The sequence below is a fragment of the Bufo gargarizans genome, chromosome 2 (assembly GCF_014858855.1).
Source record: "Bufo gargarizans isolate SCDJY-AF-19 chromosome 2, ASM1485885v1, whole genome shotgun sequence".
NCBI classification, from domain to species: domain Eukaryota; kingdom Metazoa; phylum Chordata; class Amphibia; order Anura; family Bufonidae; genus Bufo; species Bufo gargarizans.
The window spans coordinates 456,492,536-456,513,107 of NC_058081.1; the positions used below are offsets into that span (position 1 = coordinate 456,492,536).

General features: G+C 44.4%; 1 protein-coding gene across 3 annotated transcripts in view; it reads left to right on the forward strand.

Moving 5' to 3' along the window:
- Nucleotides 1-12,456: 12,456 nt before the first annotated feature.
- DIAPH1 (diaphanous related formin 1) overlaps nt 12,457-20,572 on the forward strand; it is a 218,675-nt gene continuing 210,559 nt past the window's right edge. For all 3 annotated transcript variants that reach the window (XM_044281006.1, XM_044281004.1, XM_044281005.1), the window contains exon 1: nt 12,457-12,817. In XM_044281006.1, coding sequence (XP_044136941.1) covers nt 12,695-12,817 — 123 coding nt within the window. In that variant the 5' untranslated portion in view covers nt 12,457-12,694. The remainder of the gene's footprint in view (nt 12,818-20,572) is intronic.

A 20,572-nucleotide genomic window follows, 5' to 3' on the forward strand; every position in this document is an offset into this window, starting at 1 on the left:
CCTTTGGAGATGGCTCATGGTAGAGAAATGAACATTCATTGCATGGGCAACAGCTCTGGTAGACATTTCTGCAGTCAGCATGCCAATTGCACGCTCCCTCAAACGTTGCGACATCTTTGGCATTGTGCTGTGTGATCAAACTGCACATTTCAGAGTGGCCCTTATTGTGGGCAGTCTAAGGCACACCTGTGCAATATTCATGTTGTCTAATCAGCACCTTGACATGCCACACCTGTGAGGTGGGATAGATTATCCCGGCAAAGGAGATGTGCTCATTAACACAGATTTAGACAGATTTGTGAACAATATTTGAGAGTAATGGGTCTTTTGTGTATGTAGAAAATGTTTCAGATCTTTGAGTTCAGCTCATGAAAAATGGGAGCAAAACCTAAAGTGTTTATATTTTTGTTCAGTGTGTATATATACAGTACAGACCAAAAGTTTGGACACGCCTTCTCATTCCAAGAGTTTTCTTTATTTTCATGACTATGAAAATTGTAGATTCACACTGAAGGCATCAAAACTATGAATTAACACATGTGGAATTATATACATAACAAAAAAGTGTGAAACAACTGAAAATATGTCATATTCTAGGTTCTTCAAAGTAGCCACCTTTTGCTTTGATTACTGCTTTGCACACTCTTTGCATTCTCTTGATGAGCTTCAAGAGGTAGTTACCTGAAATGGTCTTCCAACAGTCTTGAAGGAGTTCCCAGAGATGCTTAGCACTTGTTGGCCCTTTTGCCTTCACTCTGGCGGTCCAGCTCACCCCAAACCATCTCGATTGGGTTCAGGTCCGGTGACTGTGGAGGCCAGGTCATCTGGCGCAGCACCCCATCACTCTCCTTCATGGTCAAATAGCCCTTACACAGCCTGGAGGTGTGTTTGGGGTCATTGTCCTGTTGAAAAATTAATGATGGTCCAACTAAACGCAAACCGGATGGAATAGCATGCCGCTGCAAGATGCTGTGGTAGCCATGCTGGTTCAGTATGCCTTCAATGTTGAATAAATCCCCAACAGTGTCACCAGCAAAGCACCCCCACACCATCACACCTCCTCCTCCATGCTTCACGGTGGGAACCAGGCATGTAGAGTCCATCCGTTCACCTTTTCTGCGTCGCACAAAGACACGGTGGTTAGAACCAAAGATCTCAAATTTGGACTCATCAGACCAAAGCACAGATTTCCACTGGTCTAATGTCCATTCCTTGTGTTCTTTAGCCCAAACAAGTCTCTTCTGCTTGTTGCCTGTCCTTAGCAGTGGTTTCCTAGCAGATATTCTACCATGAAGGCCTGATTCACACAGTCTCCTCTTAACAGTTGTTCTAGAGATGTGTCTGCTGCTAGAACTCTGTGTGGCATTGACCTAGTCTCTAATCTGAGCTGCTGTTAACCTGCGATTTCTGAGGCTGGTGACTCAGATGAACTTATCCTCCGCAGCAGAGGTAACTCTTGGTCTTCCTTTCCTGGGGCGGTCCGCATGTGAGCCAGTTTCTTTGTAGCGCTTGATGGTTTTTGTGACTGCACTTGGGGACACTTTCAAAGTTTTCCCAATTTTTCGGACTGACTGACCTTCATTTCTTAAAGAAATGATGGCCACTCGTTTTTCTTTACTAATCTGCTTTTTTCTTGCCATAATACAAATTCTAACAGTCTATTCAGTAGGACTATCAGCTGTGTATCCACCTGACTTCTCCACCATGCAACTGATGGTCCCAACCCCATTTATAAGGCAAGAAATCCCACTTATTAAACCTGACAGGGCACACCTGTGAAGTGAAAACCATTTCAGGTGACTACCTCTTGAAGCTCATCAAGAGAATGCCAAGAGCGTGCAAAGCAGTAATCAAAGCAAAAGGTATTTAATATTTTTCTACAATAAAGGGCCTCTGGAAATTGGCTAAAAAACGGCTGGACCTTTTTCAACTTTTTTCTGCTCATGTGAATTGGCTTCTAACCGGGTGAGGAAGCGGTCCATGCCTTCATGAATTGAATTCTAGACAGGTCAGAGCTGCTCTGAATACCTATTGACAAACTACAATTTTCATAGTCATGAAAATAAAGAAAACTCTTTGAATGAGAAGGTGTGTCCAAACTTTTGGTCTGTACTGTATATATATATATACACACTCATCTAAAGAATTATTAGGAACACCTGTTCTATTTCTCATTAATGCGATTATCTAGTCATCCAATCACATGGCAGTTGCTTCAATGCATGTAGGGTTGTGGTCCTGGTCAAGACAATCTCCTGAACTCCAAACTGAATGTCAGAATGGGAAAGAAAGGTGATTTAAGCAATTTTGAGCGTGGCATGGTTGTTGGTGCCAGACGGGCCGGTCTGAGTATTTCACAATCTGCTCAGTTACTGGGATTTTCACGCACAACCATTTCTAGGGTTTACAAAGAATGGTGTGAAAAGGGAAAAACATCCAGTATACGGCAGTCCTGTGGCCGAAAATGCCTTGTTGATGCTAGAGGTCAGAGGAGAATGAGCTGACTGATTCAAGCTGATAGAAGAGCAACGTTGACTGAAATAACCACTCGTTACAACTGAGGTATGCAGCAAAGTATTTGTGAAGCCACAAGACGCACAACCTTGAGGCGGATGGGCTACAATAGCAGAAGACCCCACCGGGTACCACTCATCTCCACTACAAATAGGAAAAAGAGGCTACAATTTGCACAAGCTCACCAAAATTGGACTGTTGAGGACTGGAAAAATGTTGCCTGGTCTGATGAGTCTCGATTTCTGTTGAGACATTCAAATGGTAGAGTCCGAATTTGGCGTAAACAGAATGAGAACATGTATCCATCATGCCTTGTTACCACTGTGCAGGCTGGTGGTGTAATGATGTGGGTGATGTTTTCTGGGCACAATTTAGGCCCCTTAGTGCCAATTGGCCATCGTTTAAATGCCACGGGCTACCTGAGCATTGTTTCTGACCATGTCCATCCCTTCATGACCACCATGTACCCATCCTCTGATGGCTACTTCCAGCAGGATAATGCACCATGTCACAAAGCTCGAATCATTTCAAATTGGTTTCTTGAACATGACAATGAGTTCACTGTACTAAAATGGCCCCCACAGTCACCAGATCTCAACCCAATAGAGCATCTTTGGGATGTTTTGGAATGGGAGCTTCGTGCCCTGGATGTGCATCCCTCAAATCTCCATCAACTGCAAGATGCTATCCTATCAATATGGGCCAACATTTCTAAAGAATGCTATCAGCACCTTGTTGAATCAATGCCACGTAGAATTAAGGCAGTTCTGAAGGCAAAAGGGGGTCCAACACCGTATTAGTATGGTGTTCCTAATAATTCTTTAGGTGAGTGTGTGTGTGTGTGTGTGTGTGTGTATATATATATATATATATATATATATACATACATATATACATACACACACATAGTTAGATCCATATATATATTCAGACAGAGACTACATTTTTCTAATTTTTGTTCTGTACATTACCACAATGGATTTTGAACAAAACAATTCAGATGCAGTTGAAGTTCAGACTTTTATCTTTAATTCAGTGGGTTGAACAAAATGACTGCATAAAAATGTGAGGAACTAAAGCATTTTTAAACTCAATCCCTTCATTTCAGGGGCTCAAAAGTAATTGAACAAATTAAATTATTGTAAATAAAATGTTAATTTCTAATACTTGGTTGAAAACCCTTTGTTGCCTGAAGTCTTGAACTCATGGACATCACCAGACGCTGTGTTTCCTCCTTTTTAATGCTCTGCCAGGCCTTTACTGCAGCGGTTTTCAGTTGCTGTTTGTTTGTGGGCCTTTCTGTCTGAAGTTTAGTCTTTAAAGGATAACTGTCATATTTTCATTAAAAAAATCCCATTTTAGCATATGTTACTGCTGCAGCAGCATTATGCATAAAGCAAACTTTAGTTTCTTCACTTACCACAGTTTTTTTTTAAAGTTTTCCCCTTAGTTACGGTTGTTTTGAATCCTACATTATGAGGATCTTCTCAAGATGGCTCCTCTGCAAGTTCTCTGAGGCCAAAACTGCATTCCCTTAGGTCACATACAAACTTGCTGTAGCCAGCAGCTTCCTGCCAGTCAATCAGATTGGATTACTGAGAGACACCCCTCACTCTGAAGCCTAATGCAGGCATGCAGTGTGAAGGACTGGCCCTCTGTCTTCCTGGCCGGAGACAGATGAGCTATAGCAATGGTCTTTTAAAGAGAGCAGTGGGAAGGGACAGAGGACATTAATGAAAGCTGTTATTATAAGGTAATTACAGATATTTTGACAATCATTGACAGACTAACTCAGGTATACATGTCTAGATCTAAAACTAGCAAATAAAATAAAAATATGACAGTTATCCTCTAACAAGTGAAATGCTCTATTGGGTTCAGATCAGGAGACTGACTCGGCCAGTCAAGACTATTCCACTTCTTTGCTTTAATAAACTCCTGGGTTACTTTGGCTTTATGTTTTGGGTCATTGGTCGTCGTTTCATAATATAGATGGACAATCAGTTTAGCTGGATTTGAGCACACAGTATGTCTCTGAAAACCCCAGAATTCATCCGTCTGCTTCTGTCCTCTGTCACATCATCAATAAACACTAGGGACCCAGTGCCACTGGCAGCCATGCATGCCCAAGCCATCACACTGCCTCCGCCGTGTTTTACAGATGAGGTGGTATGCTTTGGATCATGAGCTGTACCAGGCCTTACAATACTTTTTTCTTTCCATTATTCAGGTAGAGACTGATCTTTGTTTCATCTGTCCAAAGAATGTTCTTCCATGCTGTTTTTTTAAGATTTTTTTTTTTTTTTTTTTTTTTTTTAGCTAAAGCCCAATCTAGCCTTCTTATTCTTGAGGCTTAGGAGTGGCCTGCACCGCGCAGTGAGAACCCTCTGTATTTACTTTCATGCAGTCTTCTCTTTATGGTAGATTTGGATATTGATACGCCTACATCCTGGAAAGTGTTGTTTACTTGGTTGGCTGTTGTGAAGGGGTTTCTCTTCACCATGGTAATTATTCTGCGATCATTGTTGTCTCCCGGGGGCGTCCCGGTCCAGTATTATATATGCTACCACTAAAAGGGGGCATTATATATGCTACCAATAAAGTCGGGCGTTATACTACAGGGCGAGAGGAATTCCAAAGTCCAGAACAAAAGAGATCTATCAGACATCGGTGACGTATCAACCTCGGTGATGGACCAACCTCTTTAACCCCTTAAGGACACAGGGCGTACAGGTACGCCCTTGTGCCCTGGTACTTAAGGACACAGGGCGTACATGTACGCCCTGTGCATTTTCAATCACCGCCGCGCGGCCGGCGGCGATCGGAACCCCGTGCCTGCTCAAATCATTGAGCAGGCACTTGGGGCAAATGCGTCGGGGGGTCCGGTGACCCCCCCATGTATGCGATCGCAGAAAACCGCAGGTCAATTCAGACCTGCGGTTTTCTGCGTTTCCGGGTTATTCGGGTCTCTGAAGACCGGATAATCCGGAACAGGATGGTGATGGTGGTGTGATTTCACTCCACCAATCACCATCCAGCGATCCTGAGTGGTGATGGTGACATCACCACTCAGGATCGCTTTCTGATTGGTCTGTGGGCGGTCCGGCGGCAGATTCAAAAGAGGCAGGCGCCCCTCTCCTCCTCCTTTTGTGTTCCGGAGCCGGAGGAGAGAGGAGCTGCCTGCACGTGTCTGCTGCCACCGCTGCACCGCTGCCTGCACCCGATCTGTGCCCCCCCAGGACCCGATCTCTGCCCCCAGCACCCCATCAGGTACATAGGGACAGCTAGGGAAAGTTTGGTTTAGGCAGGGAAAAAAAAGGGAAAGGTAGTTTTTTTGAACTTTTATTGCATCACCCCAGTTAGGGTGTCTGGGGTCCACAGCACAGCTGTGTGACCCTAGACCCCCCAGGGGTGCTGCCACTTGCCCCCCCCCCCCCACCTTTTTTGGGGTGCTTTTTTTTATTTTTTTATTTGAGTTCGCTGACTGTGGCCGGCACTTAGCGTCCGGCCACTGTTAGCGCATCGCACACCCCACCGCTGATCAACTTCGGACGGTTGATCAGCAGTTTTGAATTTTTTTCCCCCACATTTTTTGCCCTTTTTTTAGTTAGTTTATTTATTTTTTCTGTTAGTTTTAGGGTGAGTTCGTGAACACCCGTGCCCCCTCACACACGCACACCAAATAAAGAGTTACACACACGCACATATACACGCAGACACACACTCCCCTATGGCCCGCCGGACGTTCTCGGCCGAGGAGGCATACGCCCAGCTTGCCTCCGAGTCCGAGAGTCCCAGTGAGGATGAGGATGACCCCACATTCCTGTTGTCATCCGCATCCTCATCATCTAGCGATGATGATGAGCCCCCAAGGCGGCGGAGCAAGGGGACCGCCATGTTAGGGACCCTGTGGCCCACACTAGTACGAGCAGCTCTGGGGCTCGTACTGGTTTCCCGGCCCACCAGTTAAATCCACCGGAGCACCCTGCCGGTGAACTTGTCTGGTGTAGCCCAGAGCGATACGAGCCCGTGATTCCCGATTTCGTAGGCCAATCAGGAATCCAGATTTCCACAGTGGGCTACACTGAATATGACTTTTTTTGTCATTTTTTCAGTGACCCACTGGTAAATCTGATGGTGGAGCAGACGAATCTGTACGCCCAACAGTTCGTCGCTCAACACCCGGGCTCCTTTTTGGCCAGGCCCGGTGGCTGGACGCCGGTCAGTGCAGCCGAAATGAGGACATTTTGGGGCCTCGTGCTGCATATGGGCCTGGTCAAGAAACCCAGTGCCAGGCTGTACTGGAGTGGGGACGTCCTATATCAGACCCCACTTTACAGTACGGTTATGACACGCTCCCGGTTTGAGGCCATCCGGAAATGTCTGCATTATTCCGATAATGCAGCATGTCCACCCCGAGGTGATCCTGCCCATGTCTGTACAAGATACGGCCGGTCATCGATCACTTTGGGGCCAAATTCATGGAGGCCTATGTACCTGGAAGGGAGGTCGTGGTTGATGAGTCTCTCATTGCGTTCAAGGGGAGACTCATTTTCCGCCAGTATGTGCCTTCCAAGCGGGCGAGGTATGGCGTGAAGCTATACAAAATTTGTGAGAGTACCTCAGGGTACACTTACAAATTTCGTGTATACGAGGGGCGAGATTCCCGGATTCAACCCTCAGAATGTCCCCCCACTCTGGGTGTTACCGGGAAACTTGTGTGGGACCTTATGCACCCACTGCTGGATAAGGGTTACCACTTGTACGTGGATAACTTTTATACCAGTATCCCCTTGTTCCAGTCCCTTGCCGCCAGATCCACGTCCGCTTGTGGGACCGTGCGGAAAAATCAACGCGGCCTCCCTGCCCACCCCCTCCAGGTACCTATCCCCAGGGGTGAGACCCGTGCCCTTACCACTGGAAACCTGTTGCTGGTCAGGTATAAGGACAAGAGGGATGTCCTTATGCTGTCCACAATTCATGGTAACGGCATCACCCCTGTCCCTGTGCGAGGTACCGCGGCAACGGTCCTCAAGCCCGATTGTATCGTCGCCTACAATCGGTATATGGGAGGAGTTGATCTCTCGGATCAAGTCCTCAAGCCATATAACGCCATGCGCAAAACCCGGGCATGGTACAAAAAAGTTGCGGTCTACTTGGTACAGGTTGCCATGTACAACTCTTTTGTACTATCCCGAAGCGCTGGCAGCACAGGGACATTCCTCCAGTTCTATGAGGCAGTCCTCAAGGCCCTGATCTTTTCGGACCGGGAAAGAGCAGGCCGGAGTACCTCGGGAACTGTAGGCGCCCGGATCGTCCCTGGCCAACACTTTCCAGGTGTGGTCCCCCATACTGGAAAGAAGGGACGAACCCAAAAAAAGTGCAGAGTGTGTCGCAGGAGGGGGATACGGAAGGACACGACTACTCAGTGCGACACATGCCCCGATCATCCGGGCCTCTGCATTGACGGTTGCTTCAGGGAGTATCACACTTCCATGGAGTACTAAATTTATATCCCAATTTAGCACTGACATCGGATAAAAAAAAATGGTTCTCAGACTTGAGACACCCAAAAAAACTAAAATAATTTATTAAAAGTAGACATAGGTATTGCCGCGTCGGTAATAATCTCCTCTATAAAAATGCCCCATGACCTAACCCCCCAGATTAACACGGTCCAGAAAAAAAAAAAAAAGGTGCAAAAAAAGTTTTTTTTTGTCACCTTACATAATAAAAAGTTTAATAGCAAGCGATCAAAAAGTCATATAGCCCCCAAATTAGTGCCAATAAAACCGTCATCTCATCCCGCAAAAAATGAGCCCCCACATAAGATAATCAGATAAAAAAAAAAATAGAAAATGACTCTTAGACTTTAGAGATACAAATTTTTTTTTAGGGTATCAAAAAGGATAATATAGTCTAAAACCTAAATAATTGTAAAAAAAAGTTGACTTATTAGGTATCGCCGCGTCCGTAAGAATCTCCTCTATAAAAATACCCCATGACCCAACCCCCCAGATTAACACAGTAAAAAAATAAAATAAAATAGGTGCAAAAAAATTTACATAACAAAAAGTTTAATAGCAAGCGATCAAAAAGTCATATAGCCCCCAAAATAGTGCTAATAAAACCGTCCGCTCATCCCGCAAAAAATGAGCCCCCACATAAGATAATTGGCTAAAAGAAAATAAAAAAAATGACACTTAGACTTTAGAGATACCCAAAAAAAAATGTTGTATCAAAAAAGATAATATAGTCAAAAACCTAAATAATTGTAAAAAAAAGTAGACTTATTAGATATTGCCGCGTCCGTAAGAATCTCCTCTATAACAATATCCCATGACCTAACTACCCAGATTAACACGGTTAAAAAAAAACGGTGCCAAAACCGCTATTTTTGGCACTTTTCCATTTCAGTCCGTTTTTTCCGGTAACAAAACAAGGGTTAACAACCAAACAAAAGTTAAAATTTATTACCCTGATACTGCAGTTTACAGAAACGCCACATTTGTGGTCGTAAACTGCTGTATCCGTAAAAGGGAGGCCGCAAAAGGAAAGGACCGACATGGTTTCTGGAAGGCCGATTTTGATGGCCTTTTTTATTGACACCATATCCCTTTTGAAGCCCCCCTGATGCCCCCCTAGAGTAAAAACTCCCTAAAATTGACCCCATCTAAGAAACTACACCCCTCAAGGTATTCAAAAATGATTATACAAACTTTATTAACCCTTTAGGTGTTCCTCAACAGTTAATGGCAAATGGAGATGAAATATCAGAATTTCAATTTTTGGTAACCTTGCCTCACAAAAATGTAATATAGAGCAACCAAAAATTATATTTGCCCTAAAAATACTCCCCCAAAAAATGCCACCTTATCCCGTAGTTTCCAAAATGGGGTCACTTTTAGGGAGTTTCGACTCCAGGGGTGCATCAGGGGGGTTGAAACAGGACACGGTGTAAATAAACCGGTCCATAAAAATCAGCCCTCCAAAAACCAAACGGCGCACCTTTCACTCTACGCCCTGCTGTGTGGCCGTACAGTAGTGTACGGCCACATATTGGGTGTTTCTGTAAATGGCAGAGTCGGTAATAAAGATACAGTCTTGTTTGGCTGTTAACCCTTGCTTTGTTAGTAGAAAACATGGGTTAAAATGGAAAATAAGGCAAAAAAATGAAATTTTCCAATTTCATCCCCATTTGCCAATAACTTGTGCAACACCTAAAGGGTTAACGACGTATGTAAAATCAGTTTTGAATACCTTGAGGGGTGTAGTTTCTTAGATGGGGTCACTTATAGGGAGTTTCTACTCCGGGGGTGCATCAGGGGAGTTGAAACAGGACACGGTGTAAATAAACCGGTCCATAAAAATCAGCCCTCCAAAAACCAAACGGCGCACCTTTCACTCTATGCCCCGCTGTGTGGCCATACAGTAGTGTACGGCCACATATTGGGTGTTTCTGTAAACGGCAGAGTCAGGGTAATAAAGATACAGTCTTGTTTGGCTGTTAACCCTTGCTTTGTTAGTGGAAAACATGGGTTAAAATGGAAAATAAGGCAAAAAAATGAAATTTTCAAATTTCATCCCCATTTGCCAATAACTCTTGTGCAACATCTAAAGGGTTAACGACGTATGTAAAACCAGTTTTGAATACCTTGAGGGGTGTAGTTTCTTAGATGGGGTCACTTTTAGGGGGTTTCTACTCAAGGGGTGCATCAGGGGGCTTCAAATGGGACATGGTGTAAATAAACCAGTCCATAAAAATCAGCCCTCCAAAAACCACACGGCGCACCTTTCACTCTACGCCCCGCTGTGTGGCCGTACAGTAGTTTGCGGCCACATATTGGGTGTTTCTGTAAACGGCAGAGTCAGGGCAATAAAGATACAGTCTTGTTTGGCTGTTAACCCTTGATTTGTTAGTGGAAAACATGGGTTAAAATGGAAAATAAGGCAAAAAAATGGAATTTTCTAATTTCATCCCCATTTGCCAATAACTCTTGTGCAACACCTAAAGGGTTAACGACGTATGTAAAACCAGTTTTGAATACCTTGAGGGGTGTAGTTTCTTAGATGGGGTCACTTTTAGGGAGTTTCTACTCCAGGGGTGCATCAGGGGGCTTCAAATGGGACATGGTGTAAATAAACCAGTCCATAAAAATCAGCCCTCCAAAAACCACACGGCGCACCTTTCACTCTACGCCCCGCTGTGTGGCCGTACAGTAGTTTGCGGCCACATATTGGGTGTTTCTGTAAACGGCAGAGTCAGGGCAATAAAGATACAGTCTTGTTTGGCTGTTAACCCTTGATTTGTTAGTGGAAAACATGGGTTAAAATGGAAAATAAGGCAAAAAAATAAATTTTCTAATTTCATCCCCATTTGCCAATAACTCTTGTGCAACACCTAAAGGGTTAACGACGTATGTAAAACCAGTTTTGAATACCTTGAGGGGTGTAGTTTCTTAGATGGGGTCACTTTTAGGGAGTTTCTACTCTAGGGGTGCATCAGGGGGCTTCAAATGGGACATGGTGTAAATAAACCAGTCCATAAAAATCAACCTTCCAAAAACCATACGGCGCACCTTTCACTCTACGCCCCGCTGTGTGGCCGTACAGTAGTTTACGGCCACATATTGGGTGTTTCTGTAAACTGCAGAGTCAGGGCAATAAAGATACAGTCTTGTTTGGCTGTTAACCCTTGCTTTGTTAGTGGAAAAAATGGGTAAAAATGAAATATTAGACAGAAAAATTAAATTCTCAAATTTCATCCCCATTTGCCAATAACTCTTGTGCAACACCTAAAGGGTTAACAACATATGTAAAATCACTTTTGAATACCTTGAGGGGTGTAGTTTCTTAGATGGGGTCATTTTTGGGTGGTTTCTATTATGTAAGCCTCGCAAAGCGACTTCAGACCTGAAATGGTCCCTAAAAATTTAGTTTCTGTAAATTTCAGAAAAATTTCAAGATTTGCTCCTAAACTTCTAAGCCTTATAACATCCCCAAAAAATAAAATATCATTCCCAAAATAATTCACACATGAAGTAGACATATGGGGAATGTAAAGTCATCACAATTTTTGGGGGTATTACTATGTATTACAGAAGTAGAGAAACTGAAACTTTGAAATTTGCTAATTTTTCAAAATTTTTGATAAATTTGGTATTTTTTGGTGCAAAAAAAAATATTTTTTTGACTTAATTTTACTAGTGTCATGAAGTACAATATGTGACGAAAAAACAATCTCAGAACGGCCTAGATAAGTCAAAGCGTTTTAAAGTTATCAGCACTTAAAGTGACACTGGTCAGATTTGCAAAAAATGGCCTGGTCCTAAGGTGTAAAAAGGCTGTGTCCTTAAGGGGTTAAATGCAGTTAACAAAATGTGAAACTGTCCATATGAATTATCACATAATATTATCTAATTAAAAAAATATCAAGATGACACAGAACATGCAGGATATGAAAATCTCTACATAATTATACAAAAGTAATACAAGAAAAAAATTCAGTTGTAGTCAGAGGAGCCGCCTTGAAATTGCACAGCCTTGTCGCTCACATCTACTGCCATTACTTCACTGCACCAGCAGATGGCGCTGTCGGAGTTTATATAGATTACCAACACACCCACTTGTCCTCCCGGCTTTCAGGAAGAAACTTAGTACATCACCCGCCTGCACAAACACGAGGCGTCACGTTTCACTTTCTTTCACAGCGTCACTATTTTAACTAGTGTTATAATAAAAAAAACTCGTCCGATTTTATGGGAAAAATAATACTATGACTGTACGCAATAACCGTAGCCTCCCCCGCCCGTGTCACGAGTTAGTCTCTTCTGAACCCGGAAGTTCTGAGGAAGAAGTTGTTTCAAAGTGGAGTTCTGCCCTTTCTTCCGCCCTCACATGTGAATGGCTCGCCTGTTGCGCGCCTGCTCATGAATATGCAGAGTTTATGCTAATGAGGCCCGGTCAGTGAGTACTGGGGCAGGCTAGCGCTCACAGGGCAGCAGCGCGCCGAGTGCAGGACGTACCCGGGGCCCGGAGTCACACGGGGGAAGCCGGACTGGCGCTCGACGGAGACACGCGGGATTACTAGAGCACTACACCGGAGCGGACCGAGTTCACCGAACCGACCGGAGCTTCGTTACCTTCCCAGCCAGGCCTCCGGGCAGAGAGAGCCGGCGGCATGGATCCTCCAGCCGGGGGAGGCGGCTATGGAGGTGCACCTCCTGCTCCCACCAAGAGCACCAAGGAGAAGAAGAAAGTGAAGAACCCGGAGGACGGAGGAGGCGAAAAGTCCAAGAAATTTGTAAGTTTGGCAGAGTCTTTTCCACCCCAGAGCTGGGTGACTACCTGTGTGAGGGAGCTTAGAGGGAGGCTCCATGATGTGTTCATGTCAGGCTCTGCTGGTAACAAGCATCCACCAAAAGTGGTAGAAGTTTCCCCCAGAATGACAGAGGTGACACCCAACCACACCTATCGGCCACATATGGGGGACGTGTTGGCCATTCTCCATAGCACCTGGGTCTGGTTGGTTGCTATGGAGAAATCCTCCTCTTTACTATTGTGCTAATTTTGGTAAAACTAGCCCAAATCAGTGTCTCGTCCTATCCTCTGGGCAGCGGTGCCACATGGCGGCACTGTGTGGTCACACTCATAGGACAAGTTTGATGTGTACACGGCTTGGCCCTGATGGCACGAGACACACATCAGTAGAAGAAATTGTGAATCTTGCGCAAATAGAATAGGTAAAAGTCTTCCAAGTCCCAAAAAGTTATGTCAAGTGACCAGTTATGACTGGCATAGTATGAGCCGCCATGGGCTGAGCCCACCAGGTTCTGCTCTACGTGTCTGATGACAGGGGCTGCCAGCATGCCCCGCCCCGGGCCATAGAGCTTACCTGTAGGGGCACTTCTGTCACATTCCTCACCTGTCAAGGGACCTTCTGAAGAATTGTGCTACCGGCAGGCGGTGTGCGATGTGAATATGATGAGGTTGGCGCTGCATGGACCTTCATCCCAATCACCTATGGATTACTTCGGAGCTGTCCAGTGGGAACAACCCCTGTATACTACAGGGGGTCTGTAGCTGTGCTTTCTGGCACCCGCCATGTCTGTAGGTCTCCATGAGTCAGACCTGAGGTATGTGCAGGACACCCATAGAAGAGATTCAGGACAGCAGTCACACTGTGCGCACCTCATGGCCGTACCTTTTTAAGGGGTTGTGTCCCTTCAGCAAGTGGAGGAAGTTAATACAAGGCACTTACTAATGTGATTGTCCATATTGCTTCCTTCTCGGCTGGTTTAATTTTTTTTCATCGCATCATACACTGCTCGTTTCCATGGTTATAACTAGGGATGAGCGGTTCGACTTTGGATGTTATATCCGAAGTCGAATCGCTCATCCCTAGTTATAACCATGGAAACGAGCAGTGTATGATTTGCCTACTACTTAGTTTGAATACTGTACGTAGCGAGCGCTCCGTACAGTATTAGAATGTATTGGCTCCGATGAGCCGAAGTTATTACTTAGCAAAGTCTTGTGAGACTTCGCATAATAACTTCAGAAATTAATTTCTACTGTAAAAAACCCATTTCTCAAAGTGGTACCTCGGAACCGAACCTGAGTTTGGGAAATGGTTATTGTGCAAAGTCTTTTCTGCGAGGTGAGGATGGGGACCCACTAGTACTTTACTGCTGGATCAACCCTAAAGAGGATGTTCTCTAGAAGTATATTTGTCATATATGCGTATACCCATCTTCAGGGCCTACATCTATGATTAGCGGAGGTGGCCCAGACCACTATCCTGCCTGTCGGGTGGGTAATGGTGGCAACGTGTGTGTGCAGCCTCCTCCACCCTCTGCTGGGGATATATGTGGGCCCCAGAGGCGGGGGCCATTACTTATTAAGGCACATCTTGAGGATGTCTATGATGGGAATGCCCCTTTAATAACGTTCTGTGTCATGCCTAGTGCAGGGCCTGAGGGGGTGGACCTGTCACCTGGATACTGGGATTCAGAGCGAGAACCCTATGCCATGCACCACCCATCACACCCTGCACTAGCCATTACACCCCAAAGTGCCAGATGAGGAAGGATGTGTGTATAGGCTGTGCCACTTATATGTCTGTGTGTGAGTGTGCCCTCACTTGTGACTGGCAGGAGGGAATTTAGGGATAAAATGGTTTTGGATCAATGCCAATTCACATCACCTTCCAGAAATAGCCCCTGAGATGGCAGTAACAGAACTGCTTCTTCTAGTTTCCCACACTTGCTATATAAAGACTATGTCGGGGGTTAACGGGAAATGATGGATTGTGTGCCCATGGTCTTACCATATTCTGTCATATTCTAGAAATGCCCGGACAAGGTATTGTGTGCCATGTATTTATAGAGGGCATGGAGAACTTGATACATCTGTCACCAGTAGGTAAGGGTCCTGGAGATCGGACCCCCACCTATATGCATTTACCTTATCTAGTGACAACAGAGTAAGGGCTCCTGCACAAGGCCGTTGCCTAGCCGTGCCCGTATTGCGGCCCTCAAACAGCGGGTCACTTGAATGGGTCTGGATTCCAGACGCACCGCAGAAAAATAGAACACGTATCCTATTTTTTTTGCAATGTAGACGGATCATGAACTTAAATAGAACAAAAATGGTGGGTGACCCTAAATAATACTTTTAATATCCAATTAAAATAATAGCCCATTGAAGACAATAAACAATCGCACGCGCTCATGCCACGCAGCGGTGCAACCTCAAACTGATAAAGATAACTTTCCCAAAGCGTTTCGTTGGCCTTGCGCCAACTCATCAGGGCCCTCGCAACAATATGTCAGCAGCTTAGCTTCAGAGTGGAGATGATGATGGCTCAATTGGATGCAGAGGTATAGTCTGGAAGTCGCCATCCATTCCACCCCACAAAGGGAGGCCCTCCGTTTTCACATGTTGTATGGTGTCCAGCAGCGTATGGCTATGGACGGGTCATGGAATCCGCACGGATGTTGCCCTTGCATTGGGGACCGCAAAAACCCTGGTTTCTGGGATGTCCACCCCTATATGTAGATGGGGTTCTAAAAAGACAGTATGTGCTCTCCTTGTAAGATGTTGCATCCCCCTTATTCCTGGAGAAGTATACGCTGCATACATTGTCTTATCACAAAGGTGGTCCATGCCTAAGATTGTGCTCCCTTAGGCCTGCATTACACCGCCAGATTATCAGACCAATAGTTGGTGTGTAACGATTGGTCAGATAGTCTGTCGGTGTAATACAGGCCTTAGCCCCCAAGATGAGGTACACGAGGAGATGACGCACAGTTTTCTCCCCCAGTTTTATTTGCTTTTATACGTGCCAATCCAGCCAAATTTACTGATTTATTCATTTTCTCTTCATGCATTAGACCTTGTGTGGGTTTCTGAGTTGACCTCCAGATGCTGTGTTGTGACCCCACCGAGAGTCCAGTATACCGCCATATAGAAACTCTGCGCTATAGGGCTGTTTTAGAAGCAGTCCACGTTTTCAAGTGCGACTGCCCCTATAACGTCACAAAAATACGACGGTAATTCAGAAATTGTGATATTGCCATGGTTTATTATCTGACGTCTCCGGTGGTTAGAGCACTTCCATTGCTATTATCAGGGAATGGTTAGATGGCTACACATAGGCTTCCACTTCTATGTATAGTGAGCTCTACACAGTGAAATAAAGGGCCGGACAAAGACCGCTGGCTAGAAAGTCGCCACAGTGGCTGCATTCAGACGGGTACTTCCACCAGTTGCCAAGTGCACGCGTTTGTAGCTCCTCCCTGTATTAACTCTTTGGCCCCTTTCACATGGGCGAGAATTCCATGCGGGTGCAATGCATGAGGTCAACTCATTGCACCCGCACTGAATCCGAACCCATTCACTTAAATGGGGCTGTGCACACGAGCGGTGATTTTCACGCATCACTTGTGCGTTGCGTGAAAATTGCACCAGGTTCTATGGTTTTCACGCAACGCAGGCCCCATAGAAGTGAATGGGGCTGCGTGAAAATCGCAAGCATCCGCAACCAAGTGTGCATGCGGTGTGATTTTCACACGTGGTTGCTAGATGTCGGGGATGAAAGCAACTCCGGACCCCATTAAAGCTTATTCACTGTATTTTCCCTCATAACATGGTTATAAGGGAAAATAATAGCATTCTTAATACAGAATGCTTACTAAAATGTAGATTGGGGTATTAAAAAAATAAACTTACATGTTCCAATTGAGCGCGGTGACATCAGCGTAGGTGATTACGTCACCAAAGGTCCTTTTGCAGGTCCTAAAAGAATAGGAAAGAAGACTATGCCGTTTGCGCAATCAATTGGAACAGGTAAGTTAATTTTTTGATACCTCAATCTACATTTTACTAAGCATTCTGTATTACGAATGCTATTATTTCCCCTTATAACAATGTTATAAGGGAAAATATTAAAATCTACAGAACACCTAACCCAAACCCGAATTTCAGTGAAGAAGTTCGGGTCTGGGTACCACAGTCAGTTTTTTATCATGCGTGTGCAAAGCGCATTGCACTGTGCGATAAAAACTGAACATCGGAACGCAATCACAGTCAAAGCTGACTGCAATTGCATACCTAGTCGCACGGTTTTCCCTGATCGCAGACCCAACGCAATCGGACCTAATCCGGACACGCTCGTCTGCAAGGGGCCTTCAGGACCAAGCTATTTTTCACCTCCCTGCCCAGACCATTTTTAGCAAATCTGACATGTCACTTTATGTGGTAATATTTTTAAAACGCTTTTAATTATCCAGGCCATTCTGAGATTGTTTTCTCGTCACATATTGTACTTCATGACAGTGGTAAAATTAGGTCAATAAATAAAAAAATTAGCAAATTTAAATTTCTCTACTTTTATAATAGCTAGTAAAAACTCCCCCCAAAAATATTACTTTACATTCCCCATATGTCTACTTCATGTTTGGATCATTTTGTGAAAGCCATTTTATTTTTTGGGGACGTTAGAAGGCTTAGACGTTTAGAAGCGAAACTTAAAATTTTTCCGAAAATTTTCAAAACCCACTTTTTAAGGACCAGTTGTCTGAAGTCCCTTTGTGAGACTTACATAATAGAAACCACCCAAAATGATGACCCCATTTTAAAAACTACACCCCTCAAGGTATTTAAAACTGATTTTACAAACTTTGTTACCCCTTAAGGTGTTCCACAAGAATTTATGGAAAATGGAGATGAAATTTCAGAACTTTTTTGGCAGATTTTCTGTTTTAATCAATTTTTTTTTACACTAACAAAGCAAGGGTTAACAGCCAAACAAAACTCAATATTTATTCCCCTGATTCTGTAGTTTACAGAAACTCCCCATATATGGTTGTAAACTGCTGTACAGGCACACGGCAGGGCAAAGAAGGAAAGGAACGCCATATGATTTTTGGAAAGCAGATTTCACTGGGATAATTTTAGGTTGCCATGTCACATTGGCAATAAATTGGTATATCTACCTCAGGGCAAGTGATTTTCAGTGAATGTTAACTTATGCCCAACTAAACTGTTCTGTTATTCTATCTATTTGCACCTAAGGGTGCTGATGTCACGAACATTAGGGACCCTGCCTTCGTTGCACCTAATACCCAGGACAAGTTACTTCACAACACTGAGCTAAAAAGCTGCCTTATCCTCCTCCTCTTACTTGTCAGGGATTATGATCCTGAATACAGATGATAAGCACTTCAGTTGAATCTTTGTAAGAATGGAGTTCATGAGGAGACATAAAGGACAGACTGTGGTAATGGAAAACTTCATACAAGTGCTGCTGCTCATTACCACACCCTCACCTCCTTTCTGTACTTCATGTCTGCTCATGAGCTCCATTCCCACAGAGATTCAGCTAAAGATCTTATAAGTAGTATTCAGGATCATAATCCCAGGCGTGTAGGAGAAAAGGATGATTATCGTGCTGTGTGATTAGGACAGGTTTTGTGTGTACTAATAGGACGGCGGCCATTTTATTTCTCCTTATGATTGCTCCCTAGGCCTAGACAAAACAAGCCATTCTAAGTAATGAGGTATTAGTGAAAATATTTATTATAAAATAATATTCAAGTGTTTTAATTTTCTTAATTCCTGGAGAACCCCTTTAATGGGGACAGGGTTAAAAGCCACTACTAAAAACCTGATGCTTGTTAGACAGGATCGGTCGACATTTATCTATTGTGTATGCCCAGCTTAGTCTTAAAGGGGTTGTCCCACGAAAAATATATTCTACAGTTTTTAAATCGGCAACTGGATCTGAACACTTTTGTAATTGTATGTAATTTAAAATGTGTTATAGCTGCTGAGGTATTCAATAACATGTATCTGTATAGTTCCACCTTTCTTTGACCTGCTCACTGAGAAGGCCGCACATGCTCAGTTTACTCCTTCAACTGCCTCCTGAGCTGTGATAGGCAGGGCATGGACACGGACACGCCCCCTGAGCTGTAGCAGAAAAGACACTCCTCTTGAGCTCTCAGCTTGATATAAATCTAGAAGAATGAATGGGGAGATCTCTGGATCCATGTGAGGTACAGGACTGGTTTTAGCTTTGTTAAAAAGAGATTGTCATGTACTATGTGATGTCTGATTTTCATTTGTCATAGAATAGCCCCTTTAAAGCTCCCATATGCTGTAGTTTGTCAGCTGAAGCCCCTGAGAAGGTGGGTTTGGCCAACAATCTAATGTGTGAGTAGTCCCCGACAGATGATGACGGGGGAGAGCAGGATTAGAAGAAGTGAGTATTTTCTCCTGATTCCTATGTTCTCACAGGAGATAAGCGTCTAACAGCGGCTTTCTCCAGTCTCCCTATTAAATACACATACAAATACTCATAATCCCGTGGCAACTTCCAGTTACTAGATGAAACTGCCGTATAGTACTGCACCTATCGGGCCACTTGTCAATGTCTGTTCTCAGCTTGACCCAGTTAGTCTCCGTGTCCTTGCTATCATTATTGGTGCACCCAGGCTTTTAAATACAGTGGCACCTCCCTGGCAATTAAACCATTACCATGTGTGCTGTACCGCCAGATTCCTACGTACGAGGCTGTGTGTGTCTGTGCGCCTTTTCCAATCTCACACAGGTTCTCCAGACCAACAAGGGTTAAGCCAGCATTAATTGTATGGTTTCCGCTGATGCCGAACGATTATCACAATTAAAAGATGCAAACGCTTATTTAACATTGAGTGAAACACAAATTAAAGAGAACAAAAGACATTTATGTGTTTGCCTGTATTAAGTGCCTGCTCAATAATTTACAGCCGATGCGTTCAGCAGAAGTAATAAACAACAAAGAGCGTTTCTCCGCAGCCTGGTCGTTTCATTCCAACGCCCGGACAGGTTAGCTGAGTTCCCTGGTTAGAGCTCGACTTTCTGGCCGTCGTCACACTTTGTATGGTGATATAATTGCTTTATATGGCATATTAGCTTCTCCTTTCATAGGTCCAGGGAGGGTAATATGGGAGCTGCCATGGTCCTTGTAATAAGTCACCCATATCTGACCCCCATACTACTATTGATCAGCTGTTTTATGGGGCTGTTATCTTTCAGCTTCTTCACTACATTCCCAAGCGCGGTCCGTTGTGTAGCGACTGTGCTTGGGTTTGCAGCTCGATTCTATTGGCTTGAATGGGACTGAGCTGCAGAATTTCCATGTGACCTCACAGGCCTAGGAAATGGCCACAGCACTTGCCCAAGTGCCACAAGCTCCTTTGAGCAGGTGACTGACAGGAGTGCCAGAGTTCAGATAGTAATGATCTATCAGTGTACACAGTGTGCTGTCAGCATCCGTATGTCCCTCCTGCGGCCCTGCACGACAGGAATAGGCATTTGTAAAACGCTGCAGGACCAGGGCAGGTATCCGTGGTTTACAGATCCACAATTTGCAAAAACGGATCCAGTTGTGTGCATGAGGCTTAAAGAGTGAGCTACACCCAAAGAGTCCTTTTTCCTTCTTCCTGCAGGAGTTTGCTTACTTCTCTTGCTATAAAAGGAGTTATCATTCGTTTATTGGTTTCTCTAGTTTTTC